Below are 22,184 nucleotides of genomic sequence, written 5' to 3' on the forward strand. Positions count from 1 at the left end.
GCAAAGACGGGGACCGGGGCATGCAGACTTCCGGCATCACAGACTGGTCCTTGGGATGTGGAGTATCACCTCTCTGGCAGGGAAGCAGCCTGAGCTGGTGCGGGAGGTAGAGCGATACCAACTAGATATAGTTGGGCTCGCCTCCACACATATGTAGCATGGGCTCTGGTACCAAATTCCTGCAGAGGAGCTTGACTCTTTACAAGTGATTTAATGTACAGTAAATCCGGACACCATAATCAGAAATGAGTTTCAATTCCGAGCGTGAGATGTGATGCTGCTGCAAATTCTTCCAGCCTTTCTTCCAAGGAGTAAAGCAAAGTGTTAGCATGGGCACTGCAGATAAATCCTGTGTAGTCTCCAAAAAGTACTGTGGTCATTTCAGCCCACTATTAAGGACCACAACACACTACCAATGTTCAGCATTTTTTTGAGAAATAAAACCCAAGCAAACTCTCCTTCCTGTTCAAGGCTACCTGCCTGGACTTGGAATTTCAAATCTTGCTTCTGTTTTTCAGGTAAGGACAGAGCAAGCTGTCATTTCAGGACTCGGAACTAGAAGTTAATTGGCAAAGTTGTCTTATGAACCAGGAGTGTGTCTGAAAATTGGTTTCCATTATGTTTATTTTCCGTGGCAAGGACAGCGCCGGTGCTTCAGGTCATTAAAGTCAGATAAACAAATAATATAAGAAGACATTACAAACATTTCTATCATATCTACCTCCCCCCCCCCACACACACACACACAAACACACTGAAAAAAGCAATGAAATAAATTAATTCTGTACTTAATGCAGTCTTTAAGTCTCCGATTTGTAAGGGAATGCCCAATGCCTATAAGATAAATATGAAAAATAAAAAAACATTCTTAGTCACACAAAAATATTTGGGTTGGTAAATTAAGGACAAATAATGAAGCACAAGTACTGAGTCCAATTTTATAAGGAATAACAAGCAGCTCTGGAATATCAGAGCATATATTAGAGTATCATTAATTTAGACCATAAAACAGTATATCAAAATATGACAATATCCAAATTCACTCTGATACAATACCATTGAAAAGGCGATAAACAATATCATCTAAGTATTACCCAGCTCTAGTGTGACATGTATATGAATATCTTTGAATAGATGGCACAGCATAAACCCCATCAACATCTAGCATTAACATGCAATCCACATCCCAGATATGTTACCGGGACAGGGGAAAAATGCATCTCAGTTCGTGGTAAAAATTAATCCATCCATCCATCCATTATCTGAACCGCTTATCCTGCTCGCAGGGTCGCTGGAGCCTATTTCAGCAGTCATTGGGCGGCAGGCAGGGAGACACCCTGGACAAGCCGCCAGGCCATCACACAGGGCCCCCCCCACACACACACACACACACACACACACATATTCATACCTAGGGACAATTTAGCACCACCAATTCACCTGACCTACATGTCTTTGGACTGTGGGAGGAAACCAGAGCCCCCAGAGGAAACCCATGCAAACACGGGGAGAACATGCAAACTCCACACAGAGGACAACCCGGGACAACCTACCAAGGCTGGACTATCCCGGGGTTCGAACCCAGGACCTTCTTGCTGTGAGGCGACCACGCTAACCACCGCACCACCATGCTGCCTAATAAAAATTAATAGAGTATATAAATTTACACATTTTATTATTTGCAGTCATCAGCTTAGTCCAATATTCCGATATTGTGTACATATGCACACCGATCAGCCAAAACATTAAAACTGGATGATGCTTGAAAAGAGTATATCCCCTCGTCACTGGTGGTCTCCCCAAAAGACATTACTTGGTGGAATTATACCTAAATGATAAAAGTTTGTGAAAACAAAAATAAAAAAAGGACAATTCCACATGAGGCAATATCAGCTTGCAGGAAAACAATCAGCTGCATGCTGGGGTGGGAGTCTTCGGTCCCTCCCCTACAAGAATTGCTTTTTTTCCCAATTACATGTTTTTCCACTTCCCGCCAAAAATCATCACCTAAAACAAAACATTTACGCCTCATGGAAAACCTTAGAACATGTTAATAATTAGAATATTTTGTTCATAATTCTGTACTGATTTGGATACTGCGACCACCTAAGGGTAGGTTACGTTCACAGAATCAAATAATATTTTGACAAAATCCCTCAATATTGATAATGTGACATTATGGGGACAACTATTGGTGCTTTTATAAGATATTGACACACAAGAAATGTTTGAGGAATGATCGTTAGTAATGTGGGTAGGCATTCATTATTCATTTCACTCTCACTCAGATAAAACTATCTAATAAGCTCCGGAAACTGTATCACTTTATGCAGACTTTGAAGACCATAGAATGACAGCGTTTAAGTTATATCATGATAATATGATAACAAAAATCACAGAAAATATCTTGTCTCATATCAAAATATCAATGCTTCACCCAATTTCCCCTCGGGGATGAATAAAGTATTCTGAATAAACAACATGTGGAAACTCCTTCTAATTAGTGGGTTTGGCTATTTCAGCCAAACGCATACTGCCACCTCTAAAGTTTGGTGGAGAAGGACTAATGGTCCGGGGCTGTTTTTCGTGGTTTGGGCTAGGCCCCTTAGTTCCAGTGAAGGGAAATCGAAAACTACAGCATACAATGACAAAGAGTTGTGTGCTTCCACCTTTAAGGTCCAAAAAGAGGTCCATAAAGACATGGTTTGGCGAGTCTGGTGTGGAAGAACTTGACTGTCCTGTACAGAGCCCTGACCTCAGCCCCATTGAACACCTTTGGGATGAACTGGAACTTGCCCAACATCAGTGTCCGACGTCACTAATGCTCTTGTAGCTGAATGGAAGTAAATCCCCATAGCCATGTTACAAAATCTAGTGGAAAGCCTTCCCTGAAGGGTGGAGGCTGTTATAGCCGCAAGGGGGGACCAACTCCATATTAACGTCCATGGTTTTGGAAGGAGACGTTCAGTAAGCACATGTGGGTGTGATGTTTGGGTGTCCACATACTCTTGGCCATGTAGTGTATATTGGCCAGCTCTACTAAGATGTCTGCAAAGCACCAAAGCAATTGGCCCTCTTTGCAAGAATAGGAATTTCGAGTAGCTGCAAAGGAGCTTTTTCTGCCAATTGAGCCTTATTTGTGGCTATCACGGTGGCATTCTTTATGGTGCCAGGTAAAAAGAACAAAAATTCTTGGGATTGAATAAATATCTTCTATTTTTAAAGATGTTCCTATTAAACAGTATTTTCGATATCTAGCTGACCAGGAACTAGTAAATTGCTTTTGAAAACAATCAACTTAAGTGATTCCATAGAGAACATTGTAAATTTCCAATCTTTCCATTTACTTGCATCAGCACTTGCATTAAATTTTAAGTTATCTACACTCCAGTTTAAAATTATGTTGTCTGACCCCATTAGTTTGGTGACTACTGTACTATTTGAATCCCCCTGTTATACATGTACCTGGAGGAAAACCCTGTCATGAAGTCATGTCATGTAGACGTCATTTATAGCTGCATTAAGCCATATTTTTATAATAATAAAATGACTGCCTTCAATGTGAAAAGATTGCTTGTACTGCCGATTGCACTGAGAATGAGCACTGTAATCTCCAATTTTCCATAACCACAGACAGGCTTTACCCTCACTTTTAGCTCATTGTTGACATTTTTTGGTCTAGAAGATGGCTCCTCCCTTCCCCCCCATAAATCCATGCTCGTGACTCACAAGTTGAGATCACGGTCTAGGATGAAACTCAGAGAGCGGAAGCAAGCATGATAACATGGAAATATGCTTGTAGGGCGTCCGGGTAGCATAGTGGTCCATTCCGTTGCCTACTAACACGGGGCTCGCCGGTTCAAATCCCCATGTTACCTCCGGCTTGGTCGGGCGTCCCTACAGACACAATTGGCCGTGTCTGTGGGTAGGAAGCCGGATGTGGGTATGTGTCCTGGTCGCTGCACTAGCGCCTCCTCTGGTCGGTCGGTCTGGGTGCCTGGGGAGGGGGACGGGGACTGGGGGAATAGTGTGATCCTCCCACGCACAACTTCCCCCTGGCAAAACTCCTCACTGTCAGGTGAAACCCAAACCTAATCCTTGATAACTAGCTCTTGTATTGGTAGCCTCACAAACCTGGTCAAATCATTAAACCAGTCAAAGAAATAGAGCCATACGAAGGAAAAAGCATATCAAATGGTTTTTCCACTATCAATGTCAGGAGGATCTGTGGGACCCGTGAGCGTTTTGTTTATGGGACCATTAAGCGACCCTCCAGATTAGAGGCACACAAATATAAACATGCTCATGAACAAGTACACACAAATTGACAGCTGAACAATGTCCTTTTGTGCTGATCATTTCACATCTCCCCAGTTCTGTTAGGTTACCCTTTCAGTCTCAGGGGAAAAAAAAGTTTTGGAAATGTTTTGCCTGACCTTAGGTGAAAGGATTTTGACAAGTAAATGCAATTTTGATTACTTTTTGGTGTCAAACAATGACCCTAAGCTCCCCACTGTTTCAACTGAATTAAAAGTCTATCGCAATGACCTTAAGTTCAGTGGAACAGACAGCAAAAGCAGCTTTGGTTTTATTGCGAATAATGCTGGCGATGGCTGGATTCCCCCCCCCACACACACACACACTCTGGTATGTGTGCTTTATGGCAGTTTAGTAACCATTACAGACCACCTACTATTTGATTAAATAATTTTTCAGCAATAGTAAAAATGGCATAGAGGCCACCTATCAGTAAAAATAGTCACGTAAAAATTATATGGCTTCTTCTGGTAACACATAAATTACTCTGTTACATCCTTCAGCATGCTCTTGATAGAATATGACATTAAAAAGTTCTCTGGGCGGGGTCCGCAGTGGTGTAGCGGTCTAAGCATCGGCTTTGTGTCAATGCAGTTGCCCACTGGGGACCGGGGTTCGTGCCTCAGTCTCATCAGATCCGACTATGGCTGGATTCGATGAAGCAGCAATAATTGGCGACGCTGTCTTCGGGAGGGGGGTGGAGTCGGCTTGTGTTCGTCACATGAATGCATCTCTGTGTGTGTCGGAAAAAGCACTGGTTCAGCCTGGATTCAACTTGTCACGAAAGTGGCGAGGCATCTCCTTCGAGACTGCTGGCCGGAGAGATGCAGTTGGCGAACGCATGCAGTACGAGGGTAGGTGTTTTAACTAGAATAGGGGGCGATTGGCCACTAAATTGGGAGAAAATCAGAAATAATGTTTTTTTGAAAGTAAAAAATAATTAGAAAGTTCTCTGGGCATCTGTGTAGCATTGTTCTGTTGCCTACCAACATAGGGATCGCCGGTTCGAATCCCCGTGTTACCTCCGGCTTGGTCGGACATCCCTACAGGCACAACTTGCCGTGTCTGGAGGTTGGAAGCCGGATGTGGGTATGTGTCCTGGTTGCTGCACTAGCACCTCCTCTGGTCAGTCGGAGCGCCTGTTTGGGGGGGGGGATAGGGGGGGGAATAGCATGATCTTCCCACGCACTACACCCCCCTGGCGAAACTCCTGTCAGGTGAAAAGAAGCGGCTTGTGACTCCACATGTATCGGAGGAGGCATGTGGTAGTCTGCAGACCTCCCCGGATCGGCAGAGGGGGTGGAGCAGCAACCGGGACGGCTGGGAAAAGTGGGTTAATTGGCCGGGTACAATTGGGGAGGGAAAAAAAAAGGGGGGGGGGGTCCAAAAAAAAGATTCTCTGCTCTCTGTTGGACAGAGCCCAGCAAAGGTGGACATTGCTCAGAAATAATTTGATCTCCAAAATAAAAGACTTCCTCAAAAGTAAAATATCCCCATTGATATATTCTATTGACTCATTACCTCTGTTGCAACTGTTTTATGGTATCATGGCCCATGGGTGACTGGAAAAGACACGGCCATGCTTTGATGATTGATACATTGTATTCACTCACTGTATCGTAGTGCACCTAGGCTCATGTTATGCAGCTTCACATTATCTACAGATCCTTCCAGTCAACTGAGTTGTTTCATGTTAAATCATAACTACACACATGACCATAAGTATGTGGACGTGCAAACGTCACACCCATATGAGCTTGTTGAACACAAAAATAGCATGCAAACTAAGAAAATAGGAATAAAAGCATGCAACTGATTGTTTTACTCAAAGGTAATATTGGCTCGTGTGGAATTGCTCTTTGCATTTTTGTTTTCGCAAGCTTTTATTATTCGGGGAAAATCCCACTCAATGATGTCTTTCGGGTAGCCCACCGGTACTGAGGGGACATACTACTTTCAAACATCATCCAGTTTTGTAAAGGTAATTTCTAAAGTGATCCCCTTTGCAGAGATAATACCAGTGGAATGTGTGGAAAACATCATATAAACGAGCAGAAAATATAAGTGGGCAGCAGGGGAAGAATTGCATGCCGCCGTTGCCCTCAGTTTGGCCATACTACGTTGTGTGCCATCTGGCCACTGTATCCTTGCTGGGTCCCTGTGCTCGCTGTGCGTTCACACATATGCATGGCAAGGTTTGGGTGGCTGGTTGTCACACAAAAACCAGCTGGTGTGCAGACCTTTAAACCACATGCGCCATGGCACATAGTTTGCTCCATGTTATAGGATGACTGTGTTTATACTGTGGAACACATCCATATGCCCTGGATGGCATAAAGTAGAGTTTTGGTGTTGAGTCTATTTTCTCTGCATGCCGTGCGCAGTTTTCATAAAAATACATCAGGGAAATACACTTTATAAGTGTAGAAGCATCAAGTGCATTATTCTATCGTGTTGTGTAATGCACCTTGTAACATTGTTTAGATAGGTGCGATATAAATAAAGTTTATTATTATTATCATCTTCGAGCCATATAGGCCCACGCTTCATATTGTACAATGTGTCCAACATAAATTCACAATAATCATAGAGATGTGTGGGTGAAACAGCCAAACCCATTATTTTTGAAAGGGTGTCCTTATACTTTTGTCGATGTAGTATATTTCTATCTCTAAAAAACTGCTCATAATTTGATGCTCTGACTTGTGAAACATCCATGTATACTCTTTACAGATTACCTTCATCAGGTTTAGGTCAAAATTTGACAACGCATAGCGCAATCAAGCCCCAAAATGTTTGCCCAATCTATCATTTCATTATCCTATTCACACTGCTGTCAACTTTCTTTCAGCTTTTTTGAAACTGCACATCCAAAGGCTATAAAGGCCAATGATTAAAAGCAGATAAAACACAGTCTAAACTCTTAAACTGTCATTTATTTCTGTGGCTCTCACTTTCTCGCTGTCTTTGTTAGGGTGCAGCCGCAATTTACCTTGTCTCATGCCAATTCCACTGGTCGAGACAGGTGCGACCAAGCCCACTCCTTAACATTAGCTATTAGAGAAATTGTGTCATTTCATATTGTGTGAACACCAACTAATACAGTGCTTTTAACTGACTACTCCAAATAACTGGGGTAATGGTTTCAACGAAGATGTACTCTATGTCTTTGGCACCATGAAGCACATCTACCTCGTGAATTTGCCCTTACTTAGCATAAATCATTGTTCAAAGTGTTTGGCCGACAAACTTTGTCTAGTCTCCAGCAGACTTTTTTTTAATATTATTTTGACATACTTTATTAATCCCTTTGGGGAAATTATGCTCTGCATCTAACCCATCCTAGCTGTGTAGTTAGGAGCAGTGGGCAGATGCCGTGCAGCGCCCGGGACCAACTCCAGTTCGTCTTGCCATGCCTCGGGAAAGGGCACAGAGAGGAGTATTTATTAACCCTAACATGCATGTCTTTTTGATGGTGGGGGAAACCAGAGGACCTGGAGAAAACCCACCGCAGACACGGGGAGAACATGCAAACTCCACACAGAAGATGACCTGGGACGACCCACCAAGGTTGGACTATCCCGGGGTTCGAACCCAGGACCTTCTTGTTATGAGGCAACAGCACTAACTGCTGTGCGACCGTGCCGCCCGTCATGCAGCTGAAGAATTCAACCTTTATTTATGTACTCTGAAAACTAAATCATTGCCTGATGTTCAGTCTACATAAGAAAATAATCTGAACACTTGAATTAGAGCTCCCTTATTTATTAAACATTCAGCAGCGTTTTGACCAGAATAGTCGCCATCAGGAAAATGCATGGTGTTCAAGTCTAACATGATTTTTTTTAAAACTCCTGGTGTACTATCATATGCTATTTTCTGTAGCAGTCCTTTTTCTAGATTGGTTTAAGTGTTGCAGTGACAATGTTTCTCTGTTAACATCTATTTTGGGGATCCCTTTAGCTCAAATTCCTCTAATTACCAGCTATTTCCTAGGAAACAAGATGGTAATAAAATACAGTCTTGGGTAGGCGCCCAAAACATTGCACATTAAGTGTTAAATAATTTCGTCACAAGTACTTGGAAACTTGTTAGGAGAGTAGATGGTAAAAAATGTTTTAATAAGGGAGCTCATAAAGAAATTCTGAGCAAGTATTAGGTTTTGGGAGACCTCGAAATTAGATGATACATCTCAAGGAGAATATCCTACGGTAATAAATTTGAGGACCCAAGTTAGTATCTAGTAATCCCATGAACACCACCTAGGAAACTACAGGGCAAGATATAATTATTGGGAAAGTACCCACATGGATAGTGAGTTCTGAGTTATTACCAAGTATAATATAACACTTAACTAAGCAACAATCCATTGTGTACATGGAAACACCATAACAACAGCAAAGCATTTGTTAGAAACACAGAAAGATTGAATTAAGTATCAAGTAAGAACATGGTACCTTGATGGGCTTTATTTTATAGCCTGAAAGCAAGAATGTACATAGTACTGTGAAAAAACACGGACCTTTTTAAATCAAACCATCTAAGAGCAATGGATAGTGATTGTTCATTATCATGAAAACACAGCTTGAGTACATGACACATCATCAAGCAATTACCTCAAACAATAACAGGATAGGATGGTCAAATTGTTTCTGGTATAGTAATGGTTAAACAAAGTGAAGGACTTTGATTCTAGAAGATTGCTGAGTATTTGAAAACTGGGTGCTTCATATGGGTGTTTCCATGGCGCTGCATCTTAAATTACTCCGTGATTGGTGCGCGATGCTGATCTCTGTGTTGATTGGACAGCTGCTCACGTTTACAGCCGCAAGCCCAGAAGACGTTCAAGCAAGCCAGCCACACCTCAACTAACCTGGCGTGAACCAAGCCAAGGTAAGCGACTAAAATGGCTATCAATCATGGCTTAATTAATTCATGAAATAAACCCCAGGGTGTTTGTAATACTTGTTTTGAATGAATATTCTGTCATTTATAGAGTTAGTTTAAACTAGCTTAAGCTATGAAAGCAGCTAGCTAACGTTAGTTGTCTAACGTTATGTGCATGACAGAGAAGAATGAAAGCAATGCTAAACAATGATATTCGGGGGTTTTTTTCTTTCTTTTTTTTTGATGGCACAGCTAAATCTATTCCTACCTCACTCAAATGTGGATGCAGAACGAGTCTTCTCAACAACTGGTCTGAACAAAAGTTTCCTCCCACAGTCCAAAGACATGTAGGTCAAGTGAATCAGCCATACTAAATTGTCCCGAGGTGTGTGTGTGTGTGTGTGTGTGTGTGTGTGTGTGTGTGTGTGTGTGTGTGTGTGTGTGCCCTGTGAAGGCCCTGTGATGGACTGGCTGCCTGTCCAGGGTGTCTCCCCGCCTGCCGCCCAATGACTGCTGGGATAGGCTCCAGCATCCCTGCGACCCTGAGAGCAGGATAAGCGGTTTGGATAATGGATGGATGGAATGACAGGATACTTTTGGAGTGGCAGAAAATGATTTATGAAGATAAAGAATTGTAACTCACTAATGTATTTGAAAAACAATAATGAAACTCTCCGGCATTTACCACCTACTCTTAATATGTACGTACTCCACTTTTAATGTGTTCCCACCAACTGCTTTACGCACTGGGGTGTTTCTTAGTAAGTATTATACTGGGTAATAACTTTGTACTCGTTATCCATGTATTTTAGTACTTTCCTAATAAGTTTTCCTTATTACAGTCTAGTTTCCTAGTAGCATGTATTTATTGGATATTAACTAAGTACTTAGTATCCATTTTTATCGGCACTTTCCTAATAATTACATTTTATGACAATTAAAATTCCTAGTAAGTCACCATATACTTACTAGGAAAATATTTAATATTTACTATACAATTAATTGGGGCACTTTCCCAATAACTACTGTTAATTTATTGACACAAACTGCTTTGCTATTTAGTAGTTAGTTTTGTATACCTAATGGGTAATAAGTTTGTATTCGATATTGCACTATCCATTGAGTACTTGCCTAATAACTGTATTTTCCAAGTAATTTCCAAGGAGGTCTCCATGTACTTACTAGATAATAACTTAGTACTTTATATTTCTCATGGGAACTTCCCTTATATTGTATTACCACTTGCGTTTCCAGAAATTGGAAATGATTTAGTACCGACTATGATGTGTTGAGGGCACTTTCCCAATAATTATATTTTATCACCATCTTGTTTATTAGTAAATACCTGGTAATTAGAGGACTGTAAAATAAAGGGTTACATCTATTTTGTTCCAGTTGCTATGTTGAAAGGTGTCTTCTTTTAAGTCCCCCACCAAAAAATTCCACAATATATTCTTATTCTTAAGACATCAGGGACAGAAACGGCTGCAATTTGGCTGAAAACATGTCCAGTTGTGAACCTCAGTCTGCACTTAAACCTCATAATTACAGCATTATTTTATATTGTAAGCATCGAGACCTTGTGTATCTCCTATGAGAAGTAAATTGTGGCCCGTTAGAGTGCACCAAAGACAAGGTTTAACAAATGCTTTCCAAGGACAACAGCAAAGCCCCTACATGAACAGCATTCTCACCAATCACTCTGAACTTCCTGTGAACTTCAGCGGATTGATCATCAGAAGTGTCATTTATCCTTCTCTTGGTCGACCCTGTACACACACCCCATGCGTTCAACACTGTCACATTCAACCCCTTATTCACTCATCCCCATCTTTTAAGGATTAACCCCTTAATCTTTTCACGATATGATGGTAATTGGGTCTAGAGTGAGCGAGTAGAGTATCACACTGTTATTTTGAGAAAAAAAAACTGCAATATTTAATCACAGCTTTCTATGAGACACAACGTTTCATTCCTTCACCTTGGCTAGCAATGACACATTAGTTCCAACAGCTCTCTCCATTACAATTGGTTCACGTGAAAGAAAATGGTGTGAAAGAAAACCTAAATTTGTTTATCATATATTTTACTGCCGACATTTGAGCAGGAAAAATAGTTGCCCCATTCTATTTTATCTCACCTCTTTAAATGTGATTTGGTATCAAAACAGAAGGCGAAAACTAATAGAAAGTATTATCCAAACCATGTATCTTTACTCGGGGTGGCGGGGATGCTGGAGACTATCCCAGCAGTCATTGGGCAGCAGGCAGGGAGACAACCTGGACAGGCCGCCAGGCCATCACACAGGGCCGACATACACACACCCAATCATACCTAGGGGCAATTTAGTATGGCCGATTCACCTGACCTACATGTCTTTGGACTGTGGGAGGAAACCGGAGGACCTGGAGGAAACCCACGCAGACACGGGGAGAACATGCAAACGCCACACAGAAGATGACCTGTGACGACCCCCAAGGTTGGACTACCCAGGGGCTCAAACCCAGGACCTTCTTGCTGTGAGGCGACCGCGCTAACCACTGTGCCACCGTCCCGCCCATTTCATCATATTATTCTTCACAAATGTTCATCAGTATCACCGCATTTAGAGCTGGGCAATACATTAATTTTCCTGTGGAGTTTTCTTGTGTGGTTTGTCTTTTCTTGGTTTTTCCTCATTCGGGTCTAGGGTCCAAAAATACCAGGTGTCGTAAACTGTCGTATACCGTTGTATATTGTACCGATTGTAGAGCCCTTCAGGACTACCTAGTGATTTTGGTCTATACAAATAAACTCGACTTGATTTGCCTTAATATAATATCGATATAATGATATATCGATATATGAGACTAAATATCTCACTGTAATACATCTTAAATATTGTCATTCCCTGGTATTAAAGCTGCATTTCAGTAAAGTAATACAACTTTTTGAAGCTATTAGATGGATTTAGCTGAGTGAAAGGAACAATGAAAAGCTCCATTTGCTTGGTCATCACATTCACAGCTAATGATTGTTGCTCAAAATGTTTTGTGTAAATGTATTATAAAAAAAAACCAAACCAATAGTCATCCCTAGAATATTGTCACATTATCAATGTTGAGGTATCGATTGCCCCCCCCCCCCAACTGAAACTTGAGGGGCTGGTCCATCCAAGCATTATCATCCCTCTTTTGTCCACTGCCCACTGTCTGACACTAAGCTGCTGTTCAGAATTAAACCCCGGCTTTTTGAAAGCTTTACATCTGGCTGGGTGTAATATGAGGTTGAAACTTACTGAAATGGGAAGAAAAAGTTATTGCACTGACACTGCACATAATTCCCGACTGCACAGTAAATTAATTAGGCTTGAGCATAGATTTTGTGCAAAGTTGCTGAATGAGTAGAGTGATGTGTTGCCTACTGACCACATCAATTAGCTGTGCAGGTAAAGGACACGCTGGCAACACATTAACAGGCCTGGTCCAGTGGTAATTGGAAATGAGGTGCCTTGGGCAATTTCAGAGAACGTCTGGCTGTAGCCTGTATTCTTAACGAATGCAATACGTCAACGCTACTGTCAATGCCAGCCTCCCCAGTTCACCAATAAACCTTTTGCAAAATTGCATGAGAAAAGTACAACTTTTGGAAAAATAGCTCAACAACAACAACAAAACATGGTTACATTTAATTTTTACAGACTGTAGAATGATGGCAAGATTCACTGAAATATGAAAAAAATGTATAAAGGAATTGGTGGTGTAGCTCCCCCCCCCCCCCCATGTTTGATTTACATCAGAAGCAGCATCCTCAGAAAAAATGGTAATCCTAAGGTTTGTGCTGCATATGAAAGGTCAAAAGTATGTATGGCTTTTGTTTGGCTATTTTTTTAATTATTCAGAAAAATATCAAGTATTACAACACAAATTGCATGTGACCATTCTCAAGTACTGAAGAGCTCCACTTGCATTATTTATGACATTCCTTATCAAAAACTTGACTTTTTAAATCACCCTGCAGTTATGTTTTAAAGGTCTCTATCCTTAGGGTATAAGAAATCAGCGTGTAAATCATGCACGTTTTGTTTTCCTTATAAATAAAGAGTAAGGTCCAGAGAGATGCCTTTTCTTTTGAGATTAAAACCTTGACAATTTTATAATGTACACTCAAGGTCTGCTGGTCTACTTTTACTGGGAGTGAAAAAGGTAAGGCCTCAAAAGGCCAAAACTTGAAGCAAGGGTCAACCACAGCACGCACATACAGGTCTGAGGTTCAAACCAAACAGGCAACACCTGTTTCTGTGTGGAGTTTGCATGTTCTTCCTATGTTCATGTGGACTTCCTCCAGGTGCTATGGTTTCTTTCCAAAACAAAACGACATGTAAGCTGAGAACACACTCCTGCCACTGCCATTGACCGAGGCATTGGCTCTGGACTTGGAGCTGGTCCCCAGGCACAGGGTAATGATGCTTCTAATAGTTAGGAATGGTTAAATGTGGAGGACAAATTTGTCTTCATAGAGAACACACACATAGTACATAGAGTAAAATCATCCAACATCTTCTAGTACTCAAAATAATTAATCAATGTGTTTACAAGCAAGTTAAATATTTGAACATAATCAGATTAATGCAATAACTTGATAATTGACACTGCCATGTAAAAACCTTGGACTGTCTAAATCAAATTAGGGTCTAAATAGATGCCAGCATAATGTGATTAAAAGAGCTAGATTTCTCATTAATCATTCAATTTATTGTGCTTCCTTTCGGAAAATTGGTTGTGCACATGCATCAAAAAGGTAGGGATTCCCGTAGGATCCCCACTGCTGTCACCTAACCCGGAAACTGTAGACAAATGACAACACTGAGCGCCAGTAAACAACCGCATTCCTGGAGCAAGACTGAAAGAATGAACGTTATCGCTATTGAAATAATAAAGGAACTTGATATCGAGCCAAAAAATGGGAATGGAGACATTTTCCAAAAAGTCTCAAAGACAAGCAAGCAAGGTCACACAAAAAGTAACCTCTGTTCCATAATATTACTCTCCACCAAGTGTTGGACACTGGATTATTGAAAAGACCGCATTATTGCAAACAGATGTAGACATCATTATCGAACCATCACCTTAATTATATTTCTGACTGCATGTCAACAGTCAATGTTTCCAAGCATAAATGCAAAACCCTTCATAATTCATCAGATAAATTATGGTTATCAACCACTAGCCATGGAATTTACTTAAAATGCAAATGTGTGTATTTATTTTCCCAGTTCCATGTCTCAAAAGTCAAGAATTTTGTGTTTTAATTGTACTGTAACCACAGCCACAGAGTCGTTCCAGTTCATGTTTGGCCTATCAATAAATGGATGGCTGGATTGCATTTATATAGTGCTTTTCTCGCTGCAAGAGCCACTCAAAGCGCTTGACAATCAATGAATGCTTACATTCATCCACGCACGCACACACTCATACAATGTTGCTGGTTTCATCCATGCAAGGCGCCAACCTGCTCATCAGCAGCAGTTAGGGGGTCAGTGTCTTGCTCAAGGACACCTAGACATTTTTGCATGGAGGAGCCAAGGATTGAACCGGCAACCCTCCAGTTACCAGATGACCTGCTCTACCTCATGAGCCACTGCCACCCTGTTATTACCAAATTACACTGGGGATGGAAATCTCAGAGAGCTCTTAGGCTGGCGTTACAAAAGAAAATTACTCATGTAAGTTGCAAGTTGTGAAGGTTCATGCAATTTTACACAAAGCATTTCGAACGCAATCAAAACTTCACGCAACTTATTAATGATACACAAAAGATTATTGCATAGCTGTTGGTAAATATTGAAGTCACGAAACAGCTCAGTTGACAGTTTGCCAAGTTAACTTTCTATAAACTGATGAGAAATACTTAAAATTACACAGCATACATAGGACTTCAACGCAATGTTAATCCACTAATCTTCAAAACACTCACTGGCAATTTCTTTTTCCTGGGTCCTGGTCATTCGTTTTGGTTTGCAGTCCAATGTTTGCAAATATGCAAATAACAGTCGATACACTATTTGGCTCACTAGCTAATGGGAAAGTCACATGACAGGTCGGTATTTTAATTAGCTATTGCATAAAACTATTGCAAAAAGTTAAATGGGTTACAACTCTATGCAACTTGTTCATATGAAACTTGTCGGTGAATGTATGGATTGCTATGCAGTGCAACTCGAATGCAACTCAGTTGCTTTCAACCAAATTGCATGAAAAATCATCTAATGCTGGCCTAACTACAGACAGGCAACAACCCAATGATGTTTATAGGGTCAGTGTTTTATGATAAACTGCAAGTTGCAATTAGATACTGCTGTATATTTGGGATAATTTTCTTTTTTTTAACTATAGTGACAAAGGGAAATTATATCTAATATATATTATATCTAATATCAACACCCATTCCAAATATTCAATTTCCCCTTACCTACACAAACCACTCATATAGAAACATAAATTGGTAACTTCGCAATGAATTCGAAAAGTTATCACTCACATCTTTAGGGACACCCATCCATCCATTCATCACTCATTTGATATATAGATTTATGTAGTGAACAAATCTTGGATAATATATTCATAAATATGGTGACTTACAGTTTTGGAGGCAGCAAAAACATATTGGATGACCATTTCCCGCTTTGTGTTGAGGTCTTTTTCTCTCAAAGGAGCCTTTTTGTCCTCATTCAAGTTCATGTCTTCCTGCAAATGAGAGACAGAAATTACCCGCTGACAGACTGGACATATGTGAATACATAATATCACATTAGGAGTATAAAGTAATAGAGCAGTAAACTTTGGACTTGTATTAATACAGGTAAAAGTATTAATAGAATACATAAAATACATGAAGGTACACAGTAATAGCAAATGATAATACAACATGTCCGTGAAGGTATATGATTGTGTGTACAATTGTTGGATATGAATTACATTATATTGATGTTTTACTTTCATGATCAAAATAATATCAAATAAAATTATCACTCTAAAAAATGACATAAGTTACCTAAAATACAATAATTGTGGGAAATAATCAGCAGTGTGGCAAATTAAGTGCCGTAAAATCTGTTTCACTCTGTATTTCTGTGCATGTGACAAATAAGGTACTTGAACTTGAACCTGGTCAAAACATGGTTAGTAAACATGTGTTTTGCAATTAGTGATTACCACTTACAAATAAGTAAGTAATAATTAAAGGCAATGGCAACATAGTTGTATCACAGTGTACTGTAATGTTTTATACTGTATACTGCATCTTGCACATATGCACAAGTGGGACAACATCGTGTATTAAGCTCAACCAAATAATCTATGACAAACTGTCACTAAAAGCCTTCAAAAGTTAAAGCTTCTACAATTTGTATATACCAAAGTTGAATAGTTTGCATAAAAAACTAAATAAATGATAGCAAAACAGACAACACATAAAAAGCAAAACACCAATATCATGTATTGAGTTTGCGGATTTTTTTGTTTTGTTTTTTTGAGAAAATGTTTAAATTTTGTTCGCTGATTTGGAATCAAACTGCAACAATACACACATGAAAAACAAATCCAGAAGGTCAGCACTTAGCGCACTTTGTTCTCAAATGCAGGCCTTAGGAAAACTGTCAACCTGTGACAACTGGGAAGATGAGAGGAGGCAGCAGATGCCCTATGGGACTGTTATGAGACAACTGACTGGGACATGTTCTGCGAGTCATTTTGACAGTATCCCTGACAGGTTCTCTCACTGTTGGATAGCACTTTTATTTTTCCTGAACATTAATCACCATTCCCATATATAGGGTGCAATGTTTTGTCAGCGACAAACCATGGGTATCCATGGACATTAAAAAAAAGTCAAGAGAAGGGCCATAAAGTTGGGGACAGGACAGAGATTGAACATGTTCAATATGATTTTAAGATCAAAATCAGAAAGTTAAAGAACCCCCACGGAAAACAGTTGGACTATAAACATCAGCAGAACTATGTTATGGATGCAAGGAATGAGAGTTCACAAACCATGAGAATTACGTGAGCATCATAGCTGCACTGACCATTATGACAGACTTGGACGTGGACACGGCCAACAGGTTGAACCCATTCCTCAATGGATTTGGCACCAGCCAGACAGCCGAGTTCCCCTCCCACAAGCCCTTACTCTTCTCCGACAGCCACATCCTTTCACATCCTTCCCCTAAAACCCTTTCTAATCTCTTACCAAATCATAGAACTTCCTGTTTCACCAGCCCTTCCTCCAATCAACACGTCTAGCACTGACCCACAAGCCCACATCTTGGCCCTTTCTATCTGTCCCCTCACCTATCAATGCACCTGCTTCCATCCCACCAGCCCACACTTCTGACAATGCTCTGCTGGTTGGGAATAAACTTAAAGAGATGCAGTTTGTAGGCCTCTTTGGTAGCCCAGATCTTAGACCGACTGAAAGTCCACAATTCATTAGGTTGCAGGTCTTTGTGTTAGACACAGTGGTGAGCAGCACAAGAGCTCTCCAGGCAACTGTAGTACATCTTTTTTGAGTTGCAAACAAAATGGGTGAAAGGCAGGGTGAGATGATCAAGAAGGAGAGCTTACTCACTGGTTTCAACCTAGAAACACTAGAGCTAGTAGAGCGCGCACCACATAGGCTCAGGCTTACCATGATGTCCGGGTTCAAGTCTGGCTTGGGACCTTTGTCACATAAGTCCCTACTCTCTTTCCCTATTTCCCGTCTATCTACATTTTCCTATCAATAGAGACTAAAATACCAAAGAAGTATATGTAGAAACACTAGGGCAAGTCGTGGAAAAAAGGATGACTACCAAGCTGACAGCCATCATAGGTGATGTCTCCATACCACTCTATTATATTTTCGTGAAACAATGCAACAGTAATCTATGAGCACCAAGGGAGCATATGAAGAGATATTTGGTTCCTCCACTATTTGTATAGCTTCTTCTCAACCAATCTGCAGATCATGCAATTCTTTTGGGGAAAAACTTCAGGTGTAGGCAGATATGGATTAAGTGTAGGAAAAATTACATTTTAGATTCAATAACTAAATAAATGGGTGTGTCAATTGTTAGTTTCGTGAGTACACATTTATTCCTTTAAGCTATATAGCTCGATGTACTTTACCCAGTCTATTTTTGGATATGACAAAAAAATTATCTGTCCATGTGGAGAAATGTATTATAATTACTCTTCAGCACTACAGCCTACATTTTACCACCAAACGGCCACTTTATGAGGGATAAGCGGTAGCACTAAGTCTCCTAGTGGCCAACATGGTAGTAGCATTTTTAACCAAACTAAACTATTGAGAAAGTAGTTGATATCATTTAAGGTGTTCTAAATGACTCACATACTGTGGAACAGCAGGTTAGAGCAAAAGCATTTGTGCAGTCTGCCAATTTTGCTCAGTCTTTTTGTGGAGGAAGAATTCTAATATGGGACTAGGATGAGTATGAGTCGAGCATCAGTTATCATTGTCTCTTCTGTCATCCAGCCTAGGCACAGCCGTGAATCAGTCCAAAAGCTGTGACAAATGATCAATGCTTGGGCTGTATCACCAACCCATTGCAATACTACTGTCTTCCAAGCCCAGTAATTTAAAACTACCTGCACTGCTGACGAAATCTATAATACAATGACACACCTCAAGGAAAAAAGCTGGTAACAAGAGATTTTTTAGTCCACAGTTGAAAATTAGAGATGTGTGATTTCATTCTGGGAGTAAATCTAAATATGCTGATACAAAACTAGTCCAGAATTTCATACATTTAAAAAAGAAATGGATTTTTAATCTAACCCTGGATTTCCTCGATTGGGTGTTCAAGCCACTGTTGGTTATTCTATTTAACCCGGGCCAGGGTTAAGTTTTAGGGTTTCTCATTTTATTGTTTAATTTGCATGGTATATACATGGTGAGGGATGGCCAATACTAGGTGTCCAGGTCCCTCTTATATCTGTCAGTTTGTTTTGGTTTCTATGTTGGATGCCAGGCCCAGAAAACTTCACAGCTCACCGACGTTAACAGGGGTTGGCCAGTCTCGGATTGGCAGCCACCTTAGCTGGGTCGGTGGCTATGCCACACTTGCTAACTACGTGGCCTAGGAACTTTGTCTCCCTCTTCAGTAGTTGGCACTTGACAGGGTTCAAATGCAGCCCTGCCTGAAGGACGGCAGCGAGGACCTCATGCAGGTTGGACAGGGCTCGGTCGAAGTTGTTGGCGGTTGATCTGTGACGCTTCCTGACAGACAGGAGGCAGCTGGTGAGGCTGGGGAAAAAAATCACATCCAGCACCCGGACAATCAGCACTGGCACCCCCTGGGGATGTGTGCTCTCCCCTCAACTCTTCTCCCTCTACACAAATAACTGTACCTCAGGTGACCCATCTGTTAAACTCCTGAAGTTTGCAGACAACACAACCATCATTGGCCTTATCTGGGATGGTGTCAAGTCTGCATATAGACAGGAGGTTGAACAGCTGGCCTTCTGGTGTGGCCATAACAACCGGGAGCTGAACACGCTCAAAACAGTTGAGATGACAGTGGACTTCAGGAGGAGCCCCCCAACATTGCCCCCTCCCCACCATACTCAACAGCACGGTGTATGCAGTGAAAACCTACAGATTTTTGGGTTCCACAATCTCCCAGGACCTAAGGTGGACATCCAACATAGACACAATCATCAAAAAGGCCCAGCAGAGGATGTACTTTCTCTGCTAGCTCCAGAAGTTCAACCTGCCTCAGGAACTGTTGATTCAGTTCTACACTGCAATAAACCAGTCTTTCCTCTGCACATCCATCGCTGTCTGGTTTGGTTTGGCCACCAAACAGGACAGGGACAGACTAGAACAGACAGTTAAGTGTGCAGAGAAATCATTGGTGCCAACCTGCCCTCCAATCAGGACTTATACACCTCCAGACTCAGGAAACAGGCAGGCAACATCACTGCAGACCCATCATACCCTGGTCACAACCTGTTCCAACTCCTCCCCTCTGGTAGGCAATACAGAGCACTGTACCCAAAAATGACCAGATATAAAAACAGTTTATTTCCGCTGGCTGTCATTCAAATGAACGCTTAACATTGTCAAATAAATCCAGCAGTTTTGTATATACTGTACTATACATTGTACGTATACTAGTACGCTCTGTCATGTCCATCTACCTCAGGCATGTATGAAAGTAATAAAAGTAGTCTATTTCAGCATCTCTGATATATATTCTTTGCACCATTGTACTTTATCACCTGTTAAAAACCAATCTTTGTGTATACATCTGAAGATTGTTGTGTTGTAGTGTTATTATTTTATGTTAAGTACACTGAGAGAGCCATGAAACCAGAGAGAAATTCAATGTATGTGCAAACCTACATGTCCAATAAAGACGATTCTGATTCTTATTCTTCTCATGACAATTAGCCTTTAACCAATCTGTGATGTTCACCACGACCAGTTTCACTTTACGGGACGAGGGAATTGTATTTGGTGGAACATCCTGAGGTGGTAATTAATTCAAGTACATGGACCCATGAGTGTTACCATAAATGGAAAAGGTTTCAGAACCCATGACCATCGCAGGACACTAAAGCATGTGCCAACTGTGGAAAGAACCCAATAGAGTTAGAGCTAAACCATTGTGCGTGTGTGTGTGTGTGTGTGGTCTTGTTCTTCTATTTTTGTGAGGACAATTTTGAGCTTTTAAACCATCAGAGGACATTTTGGCATGTCCTCACTTCTTTAAGAATGTATTTTAGGGTTAAATCTTGGGTTTAGAGTTAAGGTTAGGATTAGGATTAAGTTAAGGTTAGGATAAGGTTAAGGTTAAGCATGTAGTTCTGATGGTTAAGGTTAGGGTTAAAGGCTATGAATGTAGTCAATGAGGGGCCTCACAAAGATTGTAGTACAAGCATATGTGTGTGTGTGTGTGTGTGAGTGAGTGAGTGTGTGTGTGTGGTCTTGTTCTTCTATTTTTGTGAGGAAAATTTTGAGTTTTTAAGCCATCAGAGGACATTTTGGCGTGTCCTCACTTCTTTAAGACTGTATTTTAGGGTTAAATCTTGGGTTTAGAATTAAGGTTAGGATTAGGATTAAGTTAAGGTTAGGATAAGGGTTAAGGTTAAGCATGTAGTTCTGATGGTTAAGGTTAGGGTTAAAGGCTAGGGAATGAATGTAGTCAATGAGGGGCCTCACAAAGATTGTAGTACAAGCATATATGTGTGTGTGTGTGTGTGTGTGTGTGTGTGTGTGTGTGTGTGTGTGTGTGTGTGTCTGTCCAACTTAATCTGCGTGTCAGAGCATTTTTTTTTCAGCTACAAGGAAAAACCTAACTTAAAAACATACCATCATCTTCTCGAACAAAGGCAGGATCTCTTTCTCTGACGTGATCTTTGATGAGAGCACCTCAAACTCGGCTGAGGTGGATGAGGAAGAGGAAATGGACCAGTCACTGGTGTTGTGTTTGCAGTGTGCCAGGTTTGGGCGCTCCTTTTTAGTACCCGGGATTCGAATACTGGCAAATCTGTCCAGCTGTAAAGACAACAAAACCCGCCACAATAAAGACTAGTGGTCAACATCCGAAGCAGAGTTTTAGTTTTACATGCACCCTCATATCATTCAAGTGTCAGTCTCAGAGTAATGTTAGTATTCAAGTGGTTAAATACTCACTATGGAGGCCTCAATAAAACAGTTGTTCGTGGCGTTTAAAGAGCTGTGCGCAGTTAGCATGCATTGTGTGAGCTAAGCACCTCTATATTTTAAGTTAACTTAAATTACTGAGCCACAGCCATCATCTCATTAAACAGAAGCTTTGCCATTCTTCAACTTTTTATATCGGTCCTCAGTAGAGCTCACTAAAGGACAGGAGGATTTTAATCTGCTCAATAGGGAGCGTTGTGGATCAGTAGAAAAATTACATTCAGTTTCTCTGCCCTGCCACTGGTTTTTAGTCATTTGTGTATTGTTTT

The 22,184-nt window shown here is 40.9% G+C and overlaps 1 protein-coding gene across 1 annotated transcript in view; it reads right to left on the reverse strand.

Moving 5' to 3' along the window:
• diaph3 (diaphanous-related formin 3) overlaps window positions 1–22,184 on the reverse strand; it is a 384,853-nt gene that overhangs the window by 329,143 nt on the left and 33,526 nt on the right. The window contains exons 3-4 of the mRNA XM_056278298.1: window positions 21,562–21,747; window positions 15,825–15,929 (exon numbers count right to left, since the gene is read on the reverse strand). Of these exons, the coding sequence (XP_056134273.1) occupies window positions 15,825–15,929; window positions 21,562–21,747 (291 nt within the window). The remainder of the gene's footprint in view (window positions 1–15,824; window positions 15,930–21,561; window positions 21,748–22,184) is intronic.

The sequence above is a fragment of the Lampris incognitus genome, chromosome 4, assembly GCF_029633865.1.
Source record: "Lampris incognitus isolate fLamInc1 chromosome 4, fLamInc1.hap2, whole genome shotgun sequence".
Taxonomy (NCBI): domain Eukaryota; kingdom Metazoa; phylum Chordata; class Actinopteri; order Lampriformes; family Lampridae; genus Lampris; species Lampris incognitus.